The sequence below is a fragment of the Triticum aestivum genome, chromosome 5B (assembly GCF_018294505.1).
Source record: "Triticum aestivum cultivar Chinese Spring chromosome 5B, IWGSC CS RefSeq v2.1, whole genome shotgun sequence".
Taxonomy (NCBI): Eukaryota; Viridiplantae; Streptophyta; class Magnoliopsida; order Poales; family Poaceae; genus Triticum; species Triticum aestivum.
Genome location: NC_057807.1, coordinates 302,136,852 through 302,162,544, shown reverse-complemented (window position 1 = coordinate 302,162,544; position 25,693 = coordinate 302,136,852). Strand labels below are relative to the sequence as shown.

Below are 25,693 nucleotides of genomic sequence, written 5' to 3'. Positions count from 1 at the left end.
AGACTTTGCAGTGCTTGTCAAGCAGGTAAACAGGTTGGAGGAAGGCATCCCGTGAAGAACATTATGACCACAAGGAGGCCACTCGAGCTACTTCATATGGATCTCTTTGGTCCCAACTCCTACAAGAGTCTCGGTGGAAATTCTTTTGGTCTAGTTATAGTTGATGATTTTTCAAGATTTACGTGGGTGTTCTTTCTCGATGATAAATCGCAGGTCCAAAAGTCTTCAAAAACTTCGCTAGGAAGGCCCAAAATCAATTTGAAGTGAAGATCAAGAAGGTTCGCAGCGACAACGGAACGGAGTTCAAGAACGCAAATGTGGACACCTTTCTTGACGAAGAAGGGATTTCACACGAGTTCTCGGCTACGTACACACCTCAACAAAATGGAGTTGTTGAGAGGAAGAACCGGACGCTCATCGAAATGGCGAGAACGATGCTTGATGAGTACAAGACGCCGAAGCACTTTTGGGCAGAAGCGGTTGAGACAGCTTGTCATGCAACAAATCGCTTGTATCTTCACAAGCTACTCGGCAAGACGGCATACGAGCTCCTCACCGGTAACAAACCCCAAGTTGGATACTTTTGAGTATTCGGCTCAAAGTGCTACATTCTTGATAAGCATCGTCGTTCTAAATTTGCTCCTAAGTCTCATGAAGGTTTCCTACTAGGTTATGGCTCAAACTCTCACACTTACCGTGTCTACAACAATTTCACCCGAAAGGTTGAAGAGACGGTAGATGTGAAGTTTGATGAATCTAACGGCTCGCAAGTAGAGCAATTGCCAATTGATGTAGGAGACAAAGATCCTTCGGAAGCAATCCAAGACTTGTCTATTGGCAAGGTCCGTCCAACGGAGGTGAAGGAGAGTACCTCGTCCGTCCAAGTGGAAGCTTCTACTTCACGACAAGGTGAACCAAGAGTTGATACGGAAGCATCCACAAGTGGGACACACCAAGATGAAGAAAACGAGGAAGTGCATCAAGATGAACGTCAACAACCTCCTTCTCCACCACGACAAGAGAACGACAACGCCAACAATGAAGAAGGCCAAGAAGAAGAACAAGATGAAGAAGAAGTTCAACCAAGAAACAAGCAAAAGCTTTCACGAGTTCGAGCAAGAATTGCTAAAGACCATCCCGTCGAGCAAATCTACAATGATATTCAAACCGGGAGAATCACTCGCTCTAAAACTCGTTTAGCTAACTTTTGTGAAAACTATTCTTTCATCTCTAGCATTGAACCTATGAAGGTCGAAGAAGCATTGGAAGATCCGGATTGGATAAATGCTATGCATGAAGAGCTACACAACTTTGAGAGGAACCAAGTTTGGACATTGGTTGAGAAGCCCGACAACAACCACAACATCATCGGTACCAAATGGGTGTTTCGCAACAAGCAAGATGAAGATGGACAAGTAGTTCGCAACAAAGCACGTCTCGTCGCCCAAGGTTACACACAAGTCGAAGGTATGGACTATGGTGAGACTTACGCTCCCGTTGCTAGACTTGAGTCCATTCGCATCTTACTTGCCTATGCTAATCACCATGATATCACCTTGTACCAAATGGACATTAAAAGTGCTTTTCTAAATGGTGAAATAGAGGAGGAAGTTTATGTTAAACAACCTCCCGGCTTTGTCAATCCTAAGAAACCCAATCATGTTTACAAACTTCACAAAGCTCTTTATGGTCTTAAACAAGCTCCTAGAGCATGGTATAAATGCTTGACCAAGTTCCTTATTGAAAAAGGCTTTGAAATTGGGAAAATTGATTCTACTCTTTTTACTAAAAGGGTTAATGGAGAACTCTTTGTGTGCCAAATTTATGTTGATGATATTATATTTGGTTCAACTAACCCTCATTTTAGTGAAAAGTTTGGGAAGCTAATGTCGGAGAAGTTTGAGATGTCTATGATGAGTGAACTCAAATTCTTTCTTGGGTTGCAAATCAAGCAAACTAAGGAAGGTACTTTTGTTTCTCAAACGAAGTACACCAAGGACTTATTCAAGAAGTTCAATATGCAAGAATGCAAAGGTATGACTACACCCATGCCTACTCGTGGACATCTTGACTTAACCAAAGATGATGAACCGGTTGATCGCTCTATGATTGGTTCATTGTTATATCTATGTTCTTCACGTCCCGATATCATGCTAAGTGTGTGCATGTGTGCACGATATCAAGCTGCTCCTAAAGAATGTCATCTTAAGGCCGTGAAAAGGATAGTGAGATACTTAATCCATACACCAAATTTTGGCATTTGGTATCCTAAGAGGGCCTCTTTCGATCTTGTTGGCTACTCCAACTCGGACTATGCCGGAGACAAGGTTGATAGAAAGTCCACTTCGGGTACTTGTAAATTTCTTGGTAGATCTCTTGTGTCTTGGTCCTCCAAGAAACAAAACTCGGTATCCTTATCCACCGCCGAAGCGGAATACATTGCCGCTGGTTCATGTTGTGCTCAATTACTTTGGATGACCCAAACTCTTAAAGATTATGGGATATATGTGAAACATGTTCCATTGCTTTGTGACAATGAAAGTGTTATCAAAATTGGTCATAATCCTGTGCAACATTCTCGAACTAAGCATATTGAAGTTCGTCATCATTTCATTTGAGATCATGTTGCTAAGGGTGACATTGATCTTAAGCATGTTCGCACCGAAAAGCAATTAGCGGATATATTCACTAAACCTCTTGATGAGAAAGTGTTTTGCAGGTTAAGAGGAGAATTGAACATCATTGATGCTTCAAACTTGGAGTAGAAACTCCATTGGATACATGCAAGACATGAGCTTATGACTAATCCTTGATATTTCTCTTATGATGAAAATCTTATGTCTTGGATATATTTGTATCTTGCATGTTATCTAACCCATGTAGGTACTTGGTTGAATCAAATTCCATGAGATTGTAACCTACTCATATCTTGAGCAATCTCTACATCACCAAGTCTCTACACTATGGTGGTTGAAGACAAGGAAGCACGAAACCATTCAAACATATCCTTTGACAAATTCTATGTTGAGCTTCATGATTGTCATTTTTGGATACACAAGTGCTCTTCCTTGCAAGAACTAACCCATGTAGGAAGATGGAATCAAATTCCAAGTGGTGCTCCAAATGCTTGATAAGCTACATCACTCTTGAGCAACCCACACAAGTTCAACTACATGGATAACACCACCAACCAAGGTATGTTATTCCATCTTAGAGAAGCTTTACTCCAAGTCATGAGTTAAAGCAACTCGACAAGATGTGAATACATCAAGATGCTTAAACGAAAAATGGCAACCCCATTTTGAGCTTAAACGATGAGTATGACCTATGATCAAGTGATCTCACTTGACTCCTAAGTCAATATACTCTAACATAGGTGACTTTGTCGCCGACCATCTCTAGATGAAGTTCTCTTGTGTTCTTTTCTGTATTTTGCATTTGTCTCATGCATATTTGTTTCCCCTTTTCAAAAAAAAACTTCATCTAGATTTCTTTCTGTTTGCTCTGCATTTTCTGCATCCAATTCATTGCATATCATTCAATTAATTCCTTGCAAATCCTTGTGAGATATTATTAGTCTAGTGAGCTGAGGTGACAAGTGTTTTCTCTGTGATGAACTCGGTTCCACCGATTTGTTATTTTTGGTCCAACCGAATACTTTCGGTACCACCGAAGCATACCACTCGGTGCCACCGATTTCACAACAGGAAAATCATTTTGCCACTTATTCTGTGTTTTTTCTGATCCAGCTCCACTCAGTGAATCTTGTCCTCTACAAGCATCACATTTTTTATAAATGCTTTGTGATGTGACTCAAGGATCAAACCCTTCTTGGAAATTGATGTCAAAGGGGGAGAGAGAGATCACATGAAAGCTTATCACTTAAAGAGATCACATCAGAGAGAGAGTATCACCTCCTCAGAGGGAGAGAGAGATCCTTTAGGGGGAGAGAGAGAGATCTCCAGGGGAGAGAATACTAGTAGAAAGTATTTCTCAAGGATCCCAGATGCTTGGTGTTCAAGAGGAGAGATGCCACATGTCTTCTTGAGGGGAAAGACATGTTCATATGTGCTTATTTGCATTAGTTTGCATTAGCTGTGTTCATTTATATCTTTCAGCTCCGATTTTCTGTTCCCTATCTTCTCCCAGTATCCTATGCTAGATTCAGGGGGAGCAAGACATCTAAGGGAAAGAAATCATTTAAATTCATTGCATATCTTTACTCTTGGGGACATGTCTAATCCAATGTGGTACTTAGTACTCACTCTCTACATGTCATCCCAGTCTTGGTATTCTTGTAGTTTCTTCTGTTTGCTCTGGCTAGTAGATGTATCTGTGTTATCTAACCTTGTTTACGCAGGTTCATTCCACCCTAAGCCAACTCAAGACTACAAGGTAAGTATATGCATCACAATCATGTGTATGAGGAATTCTTGCTGATGTACATACTGTTTGCAAGAAGGACTCATGAGCATGAAGGTATTTCCTTTAATATTCTTTGCTCTGATGCATATGGCCAAGATACATGTAACACACTGCCTGCTCTATCATGGTTATGCTATCACATGCTTCTATATTTCATATTCACATGATTTCATACATGTAGGGGGAGCCTATGCTTGTTACATGTCCTTCCAAAGCTTTACTTGCTATTCTCTATATCTTTATCTAGAGCTTTGATGTATGTTATCATCAATTACCAAAAAGGGGGAGATTGAAAGCACAAGTGCTCCCTAGGTGGTTTTGGTAATTAATGTCAACATATCTCTTGTTGGACTAACACTTTTATCTAGTATGTTTCAGATAAGTTCAACAATGGAGTGGCATGGACTAAAGGATGTGGGAACTCCTTCAAGATGCTAAGGACAAAGGATTGGCTCAAGCTTCAAGCTCAAGACTCTTCATTTTACATTTTAGTGATCCAAGATCACATTGAGTCTATACGAAAAGCCAATACTATCAAGGAGGGATGAGGTGTTGCTTAATGAGCCTCTTGCTTCAAGTTCTTAGTGATATGCTCCAAATACCCTCAACTACATTCCCATTTCCACACATATGTCCTAAACCTAAAGTCAAACTCGGCCCCACTGATTCTTTCTATCCGGCGTCACCGTGTTTTGATGTCATAGCCACTGCCACAAACCCTAGGCAAATCGGTCTCACCGATAGGGATTTCGGTCCCACCGAGATGGGATTGTAATCTCTCTGTGTATGTCCATTATCAAAATCGGTCTCACCGAGTTTGAGAAATCGGCACTACATACAATGCAAACTTCCTGGTTGACTCATTACCAAAATCGGTCCTACCGAGTTTGAGTAATCGGTCCAACCGAGTTTGCCTGACCAACTCTCTGGAAAGCTTATTACCAAAATCGGTCTCACCGAGTTTGTGTAATCGGTCTCACCGAGTTTGTGTAATCGGTCTTACTGAGATTACGTTATGCCCTAACCCTAACCATATCGGTCTTACCGAGTTGCATTTCGGTTCCACCGAAAATCCTAACGGTTACTAGGTTTACTGAATCGGTCCGACCGAGTTTGATGATTCGGTCCCACCGAGTTTGGTAAATTGTGTGTAACGGTTAGATTTTGTGTGGAGGCTATATATACCCCTCCACCTCCTCTTCATTCGTGGAGAGAGCCATCAGACTGAACCTACACTTCCAGCATCCTATCTCTGAGAGAGAACTACCTACTCATGTGTTGAGGCCAAGATATTCCATTCCTACCATATGAATCTTGATCTCTAGCCTTCCCCAAGTTGCTTTCCACTCAAATCTTCTTTCCACCAGACCCAAAACCTATGAGAGAGAGTTGAGTGTTGGGGAGACTATCATTTGAAGCACAAGAGCAAGGAGTTCATCATCAACACACCATTTGTTACTTCTTGGAGAGTGGTGTCTCCTAGATTGGCTAGGTGTCACTTGGGAGCCTCCGACAAGATTGTGGAGTTGAACCAAGGAGTTTGTAAGGGCAAGGAGATCGCCTACTTCGTGAAGATCTACCGCTAGTGAGGCAAGTCCTTCGTGGGCGACGGCCATGGTGGGATAGACAAGGTTGCTTCTTCGTGGACCCTTCGTGGGTGGAGCCCTCCGTAGACTCGTGCAACCGTTACCCTTCGTGGGTTGAAGTCTCCATCAACGTGGATGTACGATAGCACCACCTATCGGAACCACGCCAAAAACATCCGTGTCTCTAATTGCATTTGAATCCTCCAAAACCCTTCCCTTTACATTCTTGCAAGTTGCATGCTTTACTTTCCGCTGCTCATATACTCTTTGCATGCTTGCTTGATATGTGTTGTGAATGTTAAACTTGTGCCTAAACTCCACTTAAACTTTAAGAACTTAAAAACTGCAAATTTGGTACTTAGTGTCTAATCACCCCCCCCCCTCTAGACACCTCTTATCAAGGTCCTACATAATGCAGTAACTGCTAATATAATTCCACCAGACTCTTAGCATCGCTACGAGTGAGAAAGTCTCATCGTAGTCAAGTCCTTGAACTTGTCGGAAAACATCTTAATGACAAGTCGAGCTTTCTTAATGGTGATACTTACCATCATTGTTCGTCTTCCTTTTAAAATCCATCTGTACCAACAGCCTTACGACCATCAAGTAGTTCTTCCGAAGTCTATACTTTGTTTTCATACATGGATCCTCTCGGCTTTTATGGCCTCGAGCCATTCGTCAGGATCCGGGCCCACCATCGCTTCTCCATAGCTCGTAGGTTCATTGTTGTCTAGCAACATGATCTCCAAGACAGGATTACGTACCACTCTAAAGTAGTACGCATCCTTGTCGACCTACGAGGTTTGGTAGTGACTTGATCGGAAGTTTCATGATCACTATCATTAGCTTCCACTTCAATTGGTGTAGGCGCCATAGGAACAACTTCATGTGCCCTGCTACACACTAGTGAAGTGAAGGTTCAATAACCTCATCAAGTCTCCACCATTCTTCCTCTCAATTCTTTCAAGAGAAACTTTTCCTCGAGAAAGGACCTGTTTCTGGAAACAATCACTTTTGCTTCCGGATCTAACTTAGGAGGTATACCCAACTGTTTTGGGTGTCCTATGAAGATGCATTTATCTTCTTTGGGTTCGAGCTTATCAGGCTAAAACTTTTTTCACATAAGCGTCGCAGCCCCAAACTTTTAAGAAACGACAGCTTAGGTTTCTCTAAACCATAGTTCATACGGTGTCATCTCAACGGAATTGGGTGGTGCCCTATTTAAAGTGAATGCGGTTGTCTCTAATGCCTAAACCCATAAACGATAGTGGTAATTCGATAAGAGACATCATGGTATGCACCATATCCAATAGGGTGCAGCTATGATGTTAGGACACACCATCAGACTATGGTGTTCCAGGCAGTATTAGTTGTGAAACAATTTCCACAAGGTATTAATTGTGTACCAAACTCGTAACTCAGATGTTCATCTCTATGATCATATCATAGACATTTTATCCTCTTGCCACGACGATCTTCAACTTCACTCTGAAATTGCTTGAACCTTTCAATAATTCAGACTCGTGTTTCATCAAGTAAATATACTTAGAATCTACTCAAATCATCTGTGAAGTAAGAGCATAACGATATTCACTACGTGCCTCAGCACTCATTGGATTGCACACATCAAATTTATTACTTCCAACAAGTTGCTCTCTTGTTTCATCCCACTGAAAACGAGGCTTTTCAGTCATCTTGCCCATGTGGTATGATTTGCATGTCTCAAGTGACTCAAAATCAAGTAAGTCCAAACGATCCATCTGTATGGAGTTTCTTCATGCATATATACCAATAAACATGGTTCGCATGTCTCAATCTTTTCAAAACGAGTGAGTCCAAAGATCCATCAACATGGAGCTTCTTCATGCGTTTTATACCAATATGACTAAAATGGAAGTGCCACAAGTATGTGGTACTATCATTACTATCTTATATCTTTGGCATGAACATGTGTATCACTATGATCGAGATTCAATGAACCATTCATTTTAGGTGCAATACCATTGAAGGTATTATTCAAATAAACAGAGTAACCATTATTCTCCTTAAATGAATAACCGTATTGCAATAAACATAATCCAATCATGTCTATGCTTAACGCAAACACCAAATAACAATTATTTAGGTTTAACACCAATCTCGATGGTAGAGGGAGCATGCAATGCTTGATCACATCAACCTTGGAAACACTTCCAACACATATCGTCATATCACCTTTAGCTAGTCTCCGTTTATTCTGCAGCTTTTATTTTGAGTTACTAACACTTAGCAACCGAACCGGTATCTAATACCCTGGTGCTACTAGGAGTACTAGTAAAGTACACATTAATATGATGTATATCCAATATACTTCTGTCGACCTTGCTAGCCTTCTCATCTACCAAGTACCTAGGGTAGTTCTGCTTCAGTGACCGTTCCCCTCATTTCAGAAGCACTTAGTCTCGGTTTTGGGTTCAACCTTGGGTTTCTTCACTAGAGCAGCAACTGATTTGCCGTTTCATGAAGTATCCCTTCTTGACCTTGCCCTTCTTGAAACTAGTGGTTTTACTAACCATCAACAATTGATGCTCCTATTTGATTTCTACTTTCGCGGTGTCAAACATCGCGAATAGCTCAAGGATCATCATATCTATCCCTGATATGTTATAGTTCATCATGAAGCTCTAGTAGCTTGGTGGCAGTGACTTTGGAGAACCATCACTATCTCATCTGGAATATAACTCCCACTCAATTCAAGCGATTGTAGTACTCAGACAATCTGAGCACATGCTCAACGATTGAGCTTTTCTCCCTTAGTTTGCATGCTTAAGAAACTTGTCGGAGGCCTCACACCTCTTGATGTGGGCACGAGCCTGAAATCCCAATTTCAGCTCATGGAACATCTCATATGTTCCGCGACATTTCAAAATGTCTTTGGTGCCTCAATTCTAAACCGTTTAACATTACACACTGAACTATCACGTAGTCATCAAAACGTGTATGTCAGATGTTCGCAACATCCACAAACTACGTTTGATGTTCAGCACACCGAGCGGTGCATTAAGGACATTAGCCTTCTGCGCAGCAATGAGGATAATCCTCAGTTTACGGACCCAGTCCGCATAATTGCTACTATCAACATTCAACTAAATTTTCTCTAGGAACATATCTTAAACAGTAGAACTAAAGCGTAAGCTACGACATAATTTGCAAAGACCTTTTGACTATGTTCATCATAATTAAGTTAATCTGATTATTTAATGAACTCCTACTCAGATAGACATCCCTCTAGTCATCTAAGTGATCCATGATCCGAGTCATCTAGGCCGTGTCCGATCATCACGTGAGACGGACTAGTCATCATCGGTGAACATCATGTTGATCGTATCTACTATACGACTCATATTCGACCTTTCGGTCTCTAGTGTTCCGAGGCCATGTCTGTACATGCTAGGCTTGTCAAGTCAACCTAAGTATTTTGCATGTGTAAATCTGGCTTACACCCGTTGTATGCAAACGTTAGAATCTATCACACCCGATCATCACGTGGTGCTTCGAAACAGCGAACTTTCGCAACGGTGCACAGTTAGGGGGAACACTTTCTTGAAATTTTATGAGGGATCATCTTATTTATGCTACCGTCTTTCTAAGCAAATAAGATGTAAACATGACAAACATCGCATGCAAATCATAAAGTGACATGATATGGCCAATATCATCTTGCGCCTTTGATCTCCATCTTGAGGCACGTCATGATCACCTTCGTCACCGGCATGACACCATGATCTCCATCATCATGATCTTCATGAAGTTGTCTCGCCAACTATTACTTCTACTACTATGGCTAACGGTTTAGCAATAAAGTAAAGTAATTACATGTTGTTATTCAATGACACGCATGTCATACAATAAATTAAGACAACTCCTATGGCTCCGGTCGGTTGTCATACTCATCGACATGCAAGTCGTGATTCCTATTACAAGAACATGATCAATCTCATACATCACATAACATTCATCACATTCTTTTTGGCCATATCACATCACATAGAATACCCTGCAAAAAAAAGTTAGACGTCCTCTAATTGTTGTTGCATCTTTTGCGTGGCTGCTATGGTTTTCTAGCAAGAATGTTTCTTACCTACACAAAATCCACAACGGTGATATGCCAATTGCTATTTACCCTTCATAAGGACCCTTTTCATCGAATCTGATCCAAATAAAGTGGGGGAGACTGGCACCCTCTAGCCACCTTTATGCAACAAGTGCATGTCGGTTGGTGGAACGTGTCTCACATAAGCGTACGTGTAAGGTCGGTCCGGGCCGCTTCATCCCACAATACTGTCGAAAGGACTAGTAACGGTAAGCAAATTGAACAAACCAATGCCCACAACTACTTGTGTTCTACTCGTGCATAGAATCTACGCAATAGACCTAGCTCATGATGCCACTGTTGGGGATCGTTGCAGAAATTAAAAAAAATTACGCATCACCAAGATCAATCTGTGGAGAGACTAGCAACGAGAGGGAGGGGAGTGTATCTTCATACCCTTGAAGATCGCGATACGGAAGCGTTACAAGAACGCGGTTGGAGGAGTCGTACACGCAGCGATTCAGATCGCGGTCGATTCCGATCTAAGCGTCAAACAACGGCGCCTCCACGTTTAACACACGTGTAGCCCGGTGACGTCTCCCATGCCTTGATCCACCAAGGAGGGAGAGGGAGGTTGGGGAAGACAACTCCAGCGGCAGCACGATGGCGTGGTGGTGTTGGAGCAGTGTTGTACTCCGGCAGGGCTTCGCCAAGCACCGCGGAAGGAGGAGGAGGTGTTGGAGAGGGGAAGGGCTGCGCCTTGGATGTGGTCCGGCTACCCTCCCTCCTTCCCTCTATTTATAGGGCGAAGGGGGAAGGGGGCCGACCCCTCTAGATGAGATCTAGAGGGGGGGCGGCCAAGGGGAGGGGGCTTGCCCCCCAAGCCAAAGGGGCGCCCCCCTTAGGGTTCCCCCAACCCTAGGCGCATGGGACCTAGGGGGGATGGCGCTCAGCCCACTTAGGGGATGGTTCCCTTCCACATACAGCCCATAGGGCCCTCCGGGGCAGGTGGACCCTCCCGGTGGACCCTCGGAACCCCTTCGGTGGTCCCGGTACAATACCGGCAAACCCCCGAATACTTCCGGTGACCGTATGATGACTTCCCATATATAAATCTTCACCTCCGGACCATTCCGGAACTCCTCGTGACGTCCGGGATCTCATCCAGGACTCCGAACAACATTCGGTAGCCACGTACAAACTTTCCTTATAACCCTAGCGTCATCGAACCTTAAGTGTGTAGACCCTACGGGTTCGGGAATCATGCAAACATGACCGAGACAGCTCTCCGACCAATAACCAATAGCGGGATCTAGATAACCATGTTGGCTCCCACATGTTCCACGATGATCTCATCGGATGAACCACGATGTCGGGGATTCAAGCAATCCCGTATACAATTCCCTTTGTCAATCGGTACGTTACTTGCCCGAGATTCGATCGTCGGTATCCCAATCCCTCGTTCAATCTCGTTACTGGCAAGTCACTTTACCCGTTCCGTAATGCATGATCCCGTGACTAACTACTTAGTCAAATTGAGCTCATTATGATGATGCATTACCGAGTGGGCCTAGAGATACCTCTCCGTCACACGGAGTGACAAATCCCAGTCTTGATTTGTGCCAACCCAACAAACACTTTCGGAGATACTTGTAGTGCACCTTTATAGCCACCTAGTTACTTGTGACATTTGGTACACCCAAAGCATTCCTATGGTATCCGGGAGTTGCACAATCTCATGGTCTAAGGAAATGATACTTGACATTAGAAAAGCTTTTAGCAAATGAACTATGCGACCTTGTGCTATGCTTAGGATTGGGTCTTGTCCATCACATCATTCTCCTAATGATGTGATCCCGTTATCAATGACATCTAATGTCCATGGTCAGGAAACCATAACCATCTATTGATCAACGAGCTAGTCAACTAGAGGCTCACTAGGGACATGTTGTGGTCTATGTATTCACACATGTATTACGATTTCCAGTTAATACAGTTATAGCATGAACAATAGACAATTATCATGAACAAGGAAATATAATAATAACCATTTTATTATTGCCTCTAGGGCATATTTGCAACAGTCTCCCACTTGCACTAGAGTCAATAATCTAGTTCACATCACTATGTGTTTGTAATGAATCCAACACCCATTGGGTTTGATCATATCTCGCTTGTGAGAGAGCTTATTAGTCAACGGGTCTGAATCTTTCAGATCAGTGTGTGCTTTACAAACCTCTATGTCATCTCCTAGATGCAGCTACCACGCGCTATTTGGAACTATTCCAAATAACTGCTCTACTATACAAATCCGGTCTACTACTCAGAGTCATCCAGATTAGTGTCAAAGTTTGCATCGGCGTAACCCTTTACGACGAACTCTATTTTCACCTTCATAATCGAGAAAATTTCTTAGTCCACTAGTTACTAAGGATAACCTTGACCGCTGTCCTGTGATCCATTCCTGGATCACACTTGTACCCCTTGACTAACTCATGGCAAGGCACACTTCAGGTGCGGTACACAGCATAGCATATTGTAGAGCCTACGTCTAAAGCATAGGGGACGACCTTCGTCCTTTCTCTCTCTTCTGCCATGGTCAGGTCTTGAGTCTTACTCAATACTCACACCTTATAACACAGCCAAGAACTCCTTCTTTGCCGATCTATTTTGAAGTCCTTCAAAATCTTGTCACGGTATGTGTTCATCTGAAAGTACTATTAAGCGTTTTTGATCTATCCTTATAGATCTTGATGCTCAATGTTCAAGTAGCTTAATCAAGGTTTTCCATTGAAAAACACTTTTCAAATAACCATATATGCTTTTCAGAAATTCTATATCATTTCTGATCAACAATATGTCAACAACATATACTCATCAGAAATTCTATAGTGCTCCCAATCATTTCTTTGGAAGTACAAGTTTCTCATAAACTTTGTATAAACCCAAAATCTTTGATCATCTCATCAAAGCATATATTCCAACTCCGAGATGCTTACTCCAGTCCTTAGAAGGATTGCTGGAGCTTTGCATACTTGTTAGCATCTTTCAGGATTGACAAAACCTTCTGGTTGTATCACATACAACCTTTCCTCAAGAAAATCGTCGAGGAAACAATGTTTTGACATCCTATCTGCAAGATTTCATAGATAATGCAGTAACTGCTAATATAATTCCAACAGACTCTTAGCATCACTACGAGTGAGAAAGTCTCATCGTAGTCAACTCCTTGAACTTGTCGAAAAACATCTTAACGACAAGTCGAGCTTTCTTAATGGTGATACTTACCATCATTGTCAGTCTTCCTTTTAAAATCCATCTATACCCAACAGCCTTACGACCATCAAGTAGTTCTTCCAAAGTCTATACTTTGTTTTCATACATGGATCCTCTCGGATTTTATGGCCTCGAGCCATTCGTCAGAATCCGGACCCACCATTGCTTCTCCATAGCTCGTAGGTTCATTGTTGTCTAGCAACATGATCATCAAGACAGGATTACGTACCACTCTGAAGTAGTATGCATCCTTGTCGACCTACGAGGTCTGGTAGTGACTTGATCTGAAGTTTCATGATCGCTATCATCAGCTTCCACTTCAATTGGTGTAGGCGCTATAGGAACAACTTCCTGTGCCCTGCTACACACTACTTGAAGTGATGGTTCAATAACGTCATCAAGTCTCCACCATCCTCCCACTCAATTCTTTCAAGAGAAACTTTTCCTCGAGAAAGGACCCGTTTCTGGAAACAATCACTTTTGCTTCCGGATCTGCATTAGGAGGTATACCTAGCTGTTTTGGGTGTCCTATGAAGATGCATTTATCCACTTTGGGTTCGAGCTTATCAGGCTAAAACTTTTTTCACGTAAGCGCCGCAGCCCCAAACTTTTAAGAAATGACAGCTTAGGTTTCTCTAAACCATAGTTCATACGGTGTCATCTCAACAGAATTAGGTGGTGCCCTATTTAAAGTGAATGCGGTTGTCTCTAATGCCTAAACCCATAAACGATAGTGGTAATTCGATAAGAGACATCATGGTATGCACCATATCCAATAGGGTGCAACTATGATGTTAGGACACACCATCACACTATGGTGTTCCAGGCGGTATTAGTTGTGAAACAATTTCCACAAGGTATTAATTGTGTACCAAACTCGTAACTCAGATGTTCATCTCTATGATCATATCATAGACATTTTATCCTCTTGCCACGACGATCTTCAACTTCACTCTGAAATTGCTTGAACCTTTCAATAATTCAGACTCGTGTTTCATCAAGTAAATATACTTAGAATCTACTCAAATCATCTGTGAAGTAAGAGCATAACGATATTCACTGCGTGCCTTAGCACTCATTGGATTGCACACATCAAATGTATTACTTCCAACAAGTTGCTCTCTGGTTTCATCTCACTGAAAACGAGGCCTTTCAGTCATCTTTCCCATGTGGTATGATTTGCATGTCTCAAGTGATTCAAAATCAAGTAAGTCCAAACGATCCATCTGTATGGAGTTTCTTCATGCATATATACCAATAAACATGGTTCGCATGTCTCAATCTTTTCAAAATGAGTGAGTCCAAAGATCCATCAACATGGAGCTTCTTCATGCGTTTTATACCAATATGACTGAAATGGCAGTGCCACAAGTATGTGGTACTATCATTACTATCTTATATCTTTGGCATGAACATGTGTATCACTACAATCGAGATTCAATGAACCATTCATTTTAGGTGCAAGACCATTGAAGGTATTATTCAAATAAACAGAGTAACCATTATTCTCCTTAAATGAATAACCGTATTGCGCCTGGTAACCATGGAGATTGTAAGTTTTGCTTCTTGTTGCTCTCCATGTTGTGTAGCCTATACGCGCTGCCACGGTACTAAATGTCAGAGGGCAAACCATTCATGCACATACATTGTTGGATGAAGTTTAAGGGACAATATTTGTGAGATAACATGATCCATCCATAAAATATTTGTTGAACAACTGGTTAATCTCATTGAATTCGGATTATCGTTGTACTAGACATATTTGCATGCTATTTACGAATGATTTGTGTTATTTTCTCGTGTTTGATGTAATTTGCCCGGTTAGTTAATATCTGGTTTGAAATGCATGTGGCTACAGTTGGATGTTTGGCTCCTGTATCCGTGTGGTCTCTCTGGTCGGCGGACTGATGCAGTGTGTGGTTTGCGGTCAGCTTTGAAGATGCCATGAGGTGCTTGCTATTTTGAGGATGGCGTGTCAAGGTGGCAGTGGCACAGAGATCACACAAGCTGGTATTCTGTAGGGAAGGAAGCATGCAGGTACTCGGGGCTTGCTATTTTGAGGATGCTTTTGTGAAGGTGGCGCAGAGATCACACTGGCCGAGACTCTGAGAAGTGATGCCCGCTCAAAGTAACTGAGCAGCAGTGGCAGCTCACTTAGCAAAAAAGATTAGCTAATTATGCAAGTTTTTGGAATTGACTATGTGGGTTTTCATCTTAGCCACATACGGAGTACATACATCGAAGGTCGACTGGGCAGAGAAGGCAGAAGCAGGAGAGAAAGCTCTTCTGTGTGATGCGAGCTGCTTTCCGCTTCCAGCAAACAAACAAACCGTAACAGGCAAGCAGTCGAGAGAAAGCTCGTTTGTGTGGACTGCTCTTCCGTTTCCAGTAAACGAACGGACCGGCAAAAGCTGGTTTACATAGCCGTGCTGGTGGACACGCAAATGCTCTCCTCGTGTAGGACTAGAAGAGAAAAAGGCAGCAGCACAGAGCGGCTGCGGGGAGGCGTGCCTCTCAGCTCCAAGTCAATACAACAAGCCAAGGAATCTCTCAGTCCGTACAAAATGCTGTTTTTTTAAAAGGGAAAGTGCTGTGTAACACAGCACTTTCAGGACACAGTCGATTGCCCCGTGGATCGCTAACTGTACCAGAAGCCATGTACGTGCCCAGCTCAGCTGTATTGTTAATTCCGCCTTCAGAAATAACCTCCACGGCGTTACGGGCCTCTTGCTTCCACCGTGGATCCGGCTGTAGTCGTTGCAAAAATCGTAGTATTGCTGCCCAAGAAAACTTGTTCTGTTGCGAGAAAGCTTGGCAGACTTGTGCAAGGACCAAGACGACTTATTTGAAGCAGCACCGTGATCTTTTACACCGAAGAGAACGCTCGAATCAGTCAGAAAGAAACAAGGCCCACGTCCAGCCCGGTTCAGTTCCTCTGCAGAGGCCTGTCGTTTAACCGTCCACCGCCTTCACTCAACCCATCTGCCCGCTCCCAAGAAGCACCAGTCCAGTGTTCCAGATAGTAGCGCTGCTTTCCATAATTACATGCTTGAAGGCGACACCAACGACAGTACAAGACGCAGCTCTAGCCTGCACAGCGGGGAAGGAAGCTCGCAGGGGATGGCACGCTAGCTAGGTGAGGTTTCGCAGGTGTGAGGTGCTTGCTATTTCGAGGATGGCGTGTGAAGGTGGCGCAGAGATCACACAAGCTGGGATTCTGTAGGGAGGGAGGTATGAGGTGAAAGCACTCTGGTTGGGTGAGGCTTTGCAGCTGCTAGGGGCTTTGCTATTTTGAAGATGCTTTTGTGAAGGTGGCGCAGAGATCACACTATCCGAGGCTCCGAGAAGTGATGCTCGCTCATGGAGTCACGGGAGTTCGGAGGGGAGGGAGGAAGGAGGGCACCGTTGCGTCTGCAGGTGTGCAGCACGACAGGAGCAAATAACAGGAGCGAATACCAGCAACCATGGTTAAGTTTTATTACAAGAACAAAGAAATTATGTACTAGTAACAGCAAAGGGAGACGCAACATAGCAATGAGCTTCGGACTAGGCCGACTGTTCGAGGTAACTACCATAGAGAAGGAGCTTCAGCCATTTTTCATACTTAGCATTTTTACAAGAACTTAGGGTATCTTTGTATTCCACAGTCTACCGAAACTAGTACGGCCAAAGGCTTACAAAGGCATATGGCAGTTCGTTCAGCTACATATACATCACACCCACACACTGGCACGGACAAACTATAAACACACGAATTCAGGATATAAGAAAATAGGCACAACAACTATCTATTGGATTCCCTTTCTCCATGTCAAATTCTATTCAGAGAATAGGTACGCTTGGCCTATATTGAGAGCGAGCTTCCTTCCTTGAACAGCACAAAGATGCTGCTGCCGTCTCCTCTTGAGATTCTAAGCTCAGCATCAAGGTAGGTTGTGAGCAGCCAGGACCCAGCGCTCTCGCTCCTGAAAGGAATCTTCAGCGGAGGCTGACCGGAGATGGTCTTGGCGACGGAGGACGCTGCGTTCTCGATCGAAGTAAATATGCCGCTCAACGGGCTCAGGTCAATGTTCTGTCCAAAGAATTCAAACTTCTCTGGCAGTACGATGGAATCAGTCAGCTGTGGAGTGCCGATGATGCCTTCTTCAAATTTGATCTGAACACAATGAGGACTATGTGAGCTATGCTGAAGCACTTACCAAAACTGGCTATACTTGTGGTGATGATTAAATACTGTAGGTGGGTGGAGAAAGAGGTGCATCTGCAAACACTTAAAATATTAACTTACCAGACGGACATTTTAAGCGAACATATTGCATATGCCCGGGCTTTCTTGTCCTGTTTAAATTCATGTGTGTTCATCTCATCATTGTTAAAGAGTGTTTCATGCAGATTGGTGGGTTCTAGTTGCACTGGATTTCACAACCTAACAATGAATCTAACAGTGTCCAAAAGCCCTACTGGCACCTAGGGACTGAGCAATGCAAAAAATCTAATCAGTTAGCAAGCAAAGGGCAAACATGCTTCTCCAGTAACCACACATGTGTTATCACTTATCACCGTGACTTTCCTGGCTTTAGCAGCTACTTTAACACCATGAATTGTTCCCCTTACGTTGCCCATGATTCAGAAACAATCCATGAATAATCCATTTCTATGTTTCCTCCCTTATTTTTACCATTGAGATTGAATAATGTTTTGTTAACGCGTACATCAGAACTAGTCGATAGAATGACTGAGCAGCAACTGAAAATGCAATAATGCTGTAGTACCTACAGAAATGCCTGAAAACTGCGCATTTTTGTAAAAAAAAGGTTACTGTACTTGAGAGCCTAAACCTTGAAAAACGATGCTCATTCTGTCAATGTTATCAATTTTACTAAAATTTCATTGCCATTCAGGAAATGCCAAGATAGACATGATACAATGCTTTAAGATATATACCAAATGACTACTCAGTTGGGACAGGAGAATCACACCTGTACACGTTTGGGGCTTCTAATTTCAAATTTGGCATTGGTGGACACTGAAGTTGACGCCAAAGGTCCTGAAAACTTGATGCAGTTCTGCACCCCAAAGTTCTCGGAATCAATAGTCTGTGATATTTCGTCCACCTTGACAAGAGCTTGTAGCCTTCCAGACCCCAACAGTGGGAACAATTGCGAAAATGATGTGTACCTGCAGTCACCTAATCAATCAATCTCCACAATTAAACGAAGACGCTGTAATTCCACAGAAGAAGAGTTTCACTACCATGGACTACTTCAGCATCCCGCCCGGTTATACTAAAAAAATGCATCCCATTCAGATACGTGCTGAAGTGGTTTTAATGATGTTGAGAGCACGTTAAATGACAAAGAAACGATTGGCATATCCTCAACTAAACGATAGCAACAGCTACCAGAATGTTATGTTTTACTAGTCCCTTATACACATACTTCTGTTTAATAGCAAAGTCTGTTCCAGGGATTTCAGACGGCTAAGTTTAGCACTCCAAATTGATTACTTAAAAGGTTTACCTTAAGTGCTAGAGTAAAATATTAGATATAGCTATAGTTCTCCTACCGAACAAATAAGCAAGAAAAAAATGCCAAAACTAAACATCCAGTTTTGACATAACTTAAACAAACATATCTGAAAGCATAGAGGAGCATGTGGCAAGCACATCATGCAAACATAATATTTACCAAACGAATTAGACCTGTTGGCTTTTGAAAATTCTTGCACATCAATTTGCCTATTCTCTAGAATATTTTTTTTACCAAAAATATCACACCACAGATCACTGATGTGAACTATGATGTCTGTCTTGAATAACTCTAAATTTCTAAAACAACGGAGGTTATATTTCTTTTTTCTCACAATACTAAGGAAATAGAAGTCAGCCACATCAGTTATTTGAGCATGACAACTAACCAACTCAGCCATATCCTTAACATGTCATCCCTAAAATAACAAAAACATTCATAAAATTGCATATAACTATTTATTTTTTCAAGCAATCAAGAGAAACTTGTAAATAAGTGCGATTGCAATATACCGTGGACCATATACTTGCAAGCTATCCGAATTTCCAATTGGGACAGAAAAAGACAATCTAAAACACACCAAATCATGTCCCCCTTTTCTATATATATGGACTTATCAGCTTTGATCCATGTGGTTTAGAATCCATCGGATCAGTTCCACCGACCCTAGCTAAACCAGTAGGAATGGAACTACGCACTACGCAAATTACAATCGCATAATGAGTAGATTAATAAACGAAGCAAGGAACGGAGCGAGGGGTGGCCGAAGGCTTACGCGAGGATCCACTTGCCGTTGAGGAGGGTGAGCGCCTCGGTGGGCGCCGGCGTGGGGTTGCGCGCCTCGAGCTGCGTGATGAGCTCGACCACCTCCGCCCGCGTCTCGCTGGACGCGCGCAGGCCGCGCTCCGTCCCGTACAGCGCCGCCTTGAGCTTCAGCTTGAGCGCCGCCACCTCGCTCGCGGCCGCGGCCGCCTCCGAGGGCGCCTCCGCCACCGCCGTCCCTCCCACCGCCGGCTCCTTCCCCCACTCGTCGTCGGCGTCCACGGGCGCCGCCCGCGCCGCGACGACGCGCCGCGCGGCCCGCAGCGACGGGAAGCGACGGGCCGCCGGGACGAGGAGGCGGCCGCGGGCGGCGGTCGCCCCCGGGGCCTGGGGCGACGGCGCGAACAGGGACACGGCGTTGAGGGACGCTACTCCCGCCATGGCGCGAGGCTCGGTTCGGTTCGCGTGCTCCTCTTCCTCTGCGACGGTCTTCCTTTTTTTTTTCTCTCTCGGCGATGCGCAATAATTTAATGCCTTTAATTTATGGCGCCGCGAGTACTTGTAGAGAGGAGAGACGTGTCGAGGCGTCGAGGTGCTTGCGGTGGGACTGGCGCGGGATGCGTTGGTCGCGTGGTCGCCTGAGAGTGCGCCGCGAGGTGCCGACGGGGAGAAGAAACGTGGGCCTGAAAAAATGGCTTGGCCGAACATTTGCGAAATGAAATGGGATGGTGTTTGACTGGATGCTTGCAGGCTTCCAGAGTGATCTGGATCTATGCGAGCATGCGAGACGTGCACGCTTGGGGTCCCCACTTCAGACCTGCGGAGCACCTCGACGACTGGCGGTCCATGTGTCCTGTCCCATTCTTCCTCGCGTGTACAGTTTTGTTAGGCCAAGTGTTTATTATTTTTTCCAAAAAAGGTATTTATTATTTTTCCCTAATTCTTTCTTTTTATTGTTTTTCCTTAGTTTTGACGTTGCTTGGCTCTGTCATGCCCAACTTAGTTTGTAATATCGATAAAAAAATCAATTTATAATATATTTTTAAAGAATGCAATGTAGTAGCAGACCGGCGTTGCTTTTCTTTCGCAGCAGCGGTTCGTTCATGCAAGAGGCTAAAGGGAGGCGGAGAAGTTCCCTTGGTTAGCCGTCGGCCATGCCGTGGGCCCCTCCCCTCTTCGCCGGCTGATGCAGCAGTGGGAGATTTGGGGAGCCCTGGATTTGTGCCCTCGGTCTGTACATACTAGGGATAGTGTTTCAGGTGTCAATGTTTTGATGTTGGCAGCGGCGGCACAATGAATAAGTCTTCCTCGATCTTAGCCTCATCTCGGTGTTTTCCTCAGAGGCGGCAATGAGGTTGGTGGAAGCTAGTGCAGTGGTGTGTTAGCGTTCGGCGTCGATGGGCTTCTTTGCATCTTCTGGACCTTGAATTTGTTGGCTCTCGTTGGTGACGACTCCTCGACGCGTTCGTGGTTCATGAAACCAGCGCAAGTGGTGATGCAATGCCAGTGTGGCTTCTCTCTTGCATGCTGGTCCTACTCGGCCGATGATGGAGACTTCCCACTGTCAATAATCCATGCGCATAACCAAGGTTATCGTTGGCTTCGGGAGAGAGCGATGGCAGCGGCGCGCCCTCATCCCGTGCTGGGTTGCTTCCCCATGGTTCTGCCTGGAATTCTCTACTTTTATGGGTTTGTGTTGTACCACTGCATAATTTCAACATAGTTATGGGTCCTATTCGCAAAAAACATACGAACGTTACTCATTTAGATATAGTGCAGAATGCTCTACTAGTCATCACACCATCCGCTAGGGCCGTACCGGTCGTGGTGTATTAGTGGACGTGACTATTGGGAGATCATAAAGAAGGTGACTCGAGCATTGCTTCAATTCTAGGGTGAAAACCCGTGTTGTGCCCCTAATTGATCGGACTCAACATCGATGAACTTGTGTCGTTACCTTGATGAAGGTGACGCCTACTCGCTGTTTGCTAGCTTTCACTAGTTAGTCTCAACAATCAGGATGAAAGATCCTTGTCTTGGTTGTCTTTGGCCGAACGTGGCGAGGACGGGACAAGGGCGTGTATCCCTTCTTGAAGACGTTGTTGTGTAATAAGTCATACTTAGTCGTAGGTGTTAATTTCATATCTTGTAATGGCATGTCGTAGTTATCTAAGTTATGTACTCTATTTGTTGATGTGTTTGGCCTCATTGTATTGCATCAACTTTAAGAAAAATGGTTGTGTGCATCACAATGATGCAGGGGTCAGAGGTTTCAATCTCCTTACTAAAAAAATCATATATACATGCATGTAGATAAGGATATAATAGATGATGTCAGTAGGAAACTTTCATATTTCAAAATTCAGAATGTTTTATCTCCGAAATGAAAAGTGGGATTGCATGCATGTAATCATGAGTATCAATGTAATGTTATGCATGTATTGCAATTTCGTTATATGGATGCATTATTGAATGTTGATACATCAATTTATCTTTGTCATGTAATGTGATGAGATGTCATCTACAAAATGCTATCATGATATTAAACACTGGCATAACACTGAAGGAGAACAATTATTTTGACTTGGGCAATGATACTAGTGCCGGGTAGGAATATATTCCCACCACTGGTAATATATACATGAGTGGCTCGCAAGTGCATCCACTCACCACTTACGTCTGCTACTTATAGTCGTTCTTCGTTCGCCACTGGTGGTGTGTTCTCCCCGTCATGCATGACTCCATTTCATTGAAAGGAAACCAATTGGTCACACTATCATACCTCCAAAAGGAACATCCCTTACGGGTACCATTGGGAAATTAAAAGAACGGTCAAAACAATTTGTGTATAGGTGGTACAAAACACAAAGTACAAACTAAAAGTGTACTCTACTAGTGGGGCGAAGTTCCAAAGCCCCGGTTCTCTCATATAAGGACATGGCTTGAATCACCATCTGTGGGGTGCTTCTCGAGATATTAGAATGTGATTCTCGCGCCGTGAAGTGTACCTCCAACATTGGATTACGAAGAAAGCACATAGTTCACATTGTTCCACCTCTAGAGGTTGGTTCCAGTGGCAGCATCATCTTCAGGTTATAGAGTAGCAACACCATGAATTGCTCCACCAATTTTCCTCCCTCCAACTCATTGAGAAGATACTTGACAATTTCTCTAACATAATAACACCATGCTCTAGACATACTTTGTATTTAACCAACATTTCCTGTTAGAGACCAGGTCATTCTTAAAATTCCACAATCCACACAAAATTGTTGTAGAAACTAACTTAAATTGATTAAAAGATTCACCGGTTATCCGTTGAGACGCTATTTGTACAAACTCCAAATTATGAACATTAATGTAAAAAACTTCTTTACCCTCATCCCCTGAAACCCCGACAAGAATGCATTCACTAACATATGATCACATACTCAATATCAATGTAATGTGAGACATTCAAGTGGGTTAGCAATCCATATTCTCCTTAAGTTGTTTCTAGTCATAAGCTTGTTTTGATGCAACTACTACAAAAACACCTTAATCATAATGTCCAAAGTTAAAACAAACACAAACACCTAAATCTTGGGAGGCACCTTAAGGTGGAACACCTCTTAGACTTAACTATCCTTATCAACTGGGAGCAACTACCTGTGAAGGTTCTCCTAAAAGCGCAATTCAAATCACTACCGTCCCACAACTCAACTAAAGTTTTAGATTGTTCATTCGCTACGAAGTAGATGTACCAACATTGAGTGGCTAAAGTCGAGTAGCCAAACCATATATCTTCCTACATGTCATTTGAACCCCATGTTAACTGCATTAGATGCCAATTATGCCGCACCTTCCCATGAAAACACTAGATGTTAGGGTTTCTGGTATTGTATGTATCCTCAATAGCTAATTTCCGTTGAGGTCCCTCCCCAACAATGTACCATTTAATCCAAGATCCAATAGGGCAAAATTCAGGTTTTGCAAGTTTGGTACACATAAACCTTCGTATTCTTTCTTATGCACATATATGGCCAATTTGACAAGTGGATTTTGTGGTTTCTTCAGCATCACTCCACACGTAGTTAGCCATGTGTGCATAAACTAGTTGAATGGTCCATTTTGGGAATTTAAAAAAATGACAACATGTAAATGAGAATGTTGGCCAAGTAGGATCTTATCAACATTAACTTCCCTTCATAGGAATGGAGTTTTCCTCCCCGCCTAGTTGTTCAAGCTAGCATCTTATCTACCATTGGCCAAAGATCTCTTTTTAGTTTATCATGATGTAATGGCAGTCCTAGATATGAGTACTTGATACGAAAGTGTCCTTCTGCTCCCAAGCTCAAATGAGCTCGATGAACAGTAAAAATATATATTAAAAAACTGATTTTTTTTGTGACAAACATTGGCAAAAGTTTCATATGCTTGAAACAAATCGTCATGGAACATTCCAGTAAGGCGTGGCAAAAAAATTCAGTGCTCCCAAATGCTTTTGAAACTAGCATTTTCATAGTACCGATTTTGTTTTTTTGCCGCGCCTTCTAGGAATGTGATTCCATGACGATTTTTTGCAAGCAGTTGAAACTTTTGTCAATGTTTGTCATAAAAAAAATCAGTTTTTTTCATTTTACTGTTCACCCGAGCTCATTTGAGCTCGGGCTCAGAAACTCTGCGTCCTACTTGATAAATACTCCCTCCGTCACAAATATAAGACGTTTTTTGGTGTAGCTTACGGAGGAAGTGTAAAGCTAAACACTCATTAGCCTCCGTATTTTCGGGTGCCAACTCACTTTTATGATATGGAAGAAACCTGTTCAAACAGGTGAGAATCCACTTAAAAGTGAGGGCAATCTTTGGGCATGGCTTTAGGAATGCATGAAAAGAGGCAACAAACATTGCTTGAAGAAGAAAGGATCAATCTATGCACGCAACAAATAATGTACCTCTGGTTATCCTGATCATCAATGATCAATCGGTAGCCGACCGGAGGAGGCGGGCGGCCTCGTCCGCGGCCAGGAAGCAGACGGAGATCCAGCCGTCGAGCAGCACCCACACGTTGCCCGCTATGCACACCACCATCTCCCATGGCATTGCCATTAGCAAGGTCGGAGCTTCTACTCTCCCTCTCGCGCAGGCGCAGATAAACCAGCTCGCGAATACACCAAGTGCATGTATGTATTGGCATTGCTTGCTCGCGGCTGCTAACTGAGGAAGGTGACGAGAAGGTAGGCAAGGAGAGTTGTCGTGGACAGATGGCTTACGGAGGCGTACAATGATTCACACAACTAACTCATATGATACCAGCTCAGGCCGGCGACCCACGAGCAAATAATTGACCTGTTTAGCTGGGAGGATGAGATAATTTTGCGCATCAATGGCCGCAGCGGCTGCGGCAGGTCGGAACGATCTGTGAGGTGGAGGATGGACCTCGATTATGACAACGTGGGGTGGTGCCGTGGTGGTAACGTGGAATACATTTCATTTTTTTTGGGGGGGGGGGGGGGGGGGGGGGGGGGGTGATAGTATTACGGATGCATGACATGTCCTATCCCATGTGACACCAATTATTTTGCGGAATATTTCAGTGTACGTACACAACTAATTTCCCAACTATTTTTTTCTAACTCAATACAAACGCAGACACTCATACATGCGCACACATCTATCTCTATGAACGTGTGCACGCACGCACAACCGACTCTTATGAGTATCTTCGAAAGATTGAGCCGGCATATCATCCTGAGATTGACGAAGGCAGCACAGTTGCCTTCATAGTTAAAAACTCCCACTGAATGAATATTGTCGGAAAGCCTGAAATAAATTAAAAAAAATGCAAGCACCAGTGCCAAGTCTAAGACTTGAACCCTAATGGATAGTTCCACCACAAAGAATCTAACCATCTGAGCTAGGCTCCACATATAGCATGCATGAAAAATGACTCGTATCGACATACATCCATGTATAGGAAAACACCCACTTTAACATGCATTGGAATTTTTATTTTATTATTCCTATTGGTATTTACAAATATAAACAACTATACAATAGTTAAA

The 25,693-nt window shown here is 43.3% G+C and overlaps 1 protein-coding gene and 1 long non-coding RNA gene across 2 annotated transcripts; both read right to left on the bottom strand.

The window, feature by feature from the left end:
• Positions 1–16,928: 16,928 nt before the first annotated feature.
• On the bottom strand, positions 16,929–20,190 carry LOC123111519 (probable plastid-lipid-associated protein 2, chloroplastic). The gene is made up of 3 exons (XM_044532326.1): positions 19,663–20,190; positions 18,339–18,537; positions 16,929–17,515 (listed from the first exon to the last, which is right to left on the bottom strand). The coding sequence occupies exons 1-3, from the start codon at positions 20,088–20,090 to the stop codon at positions 17,204–17,206; spliced, it is 939 nt and encodes a 312-aa protein (XP_044388261.1). The 5' UTR covers positions 20,091–20,190; the 3' UTR covers positions 16,929–17,203.
• Positions 20,191–22,297: 2,107 nt separating this feature from the next.
• On the bottom strand, positions 22,298–24,884 carry LOC123111520 (uncharacterized). Its single transcript, XR_006454522.1, has 2 exons — positions 24,584–24,884; positions 22,298–22,872 (listed from the first exon to the last, which is right to left on the bottom strand). It is a non-coding gene; the product is annotated as an uncharacterized lncRNA (long non-coding RNA).
• Between the last annotated feature and the right edge of the window lie 809 nt (positions 24,885–25,693).

Bases quoted from the DNA above. Each gene is read 5' to 3' on its own strand.
- LOC123111519 (XM_044532326.1), bottom strand. From the start codon at position 20,090: ATGGCGGGAGTAGCGTCCCTCAACGCCGTGTCCCTGTTCGCGCCGTCG. The intron at 18,538-19,662 runs GTAAGCCTTCGG...AGGTGACTGCAG, and splicing joins AACGGCAAGTGGATCCTCGC to GTACACATCATTTTCGCAAT. The intron at 17,516-18,338 runs GTGTGATTCTCC...CATTGTGTTCAG, and splicing joins GAAGCCCCAAACGTGTACAG to ATCAAATTTGAAGAAGGCAT.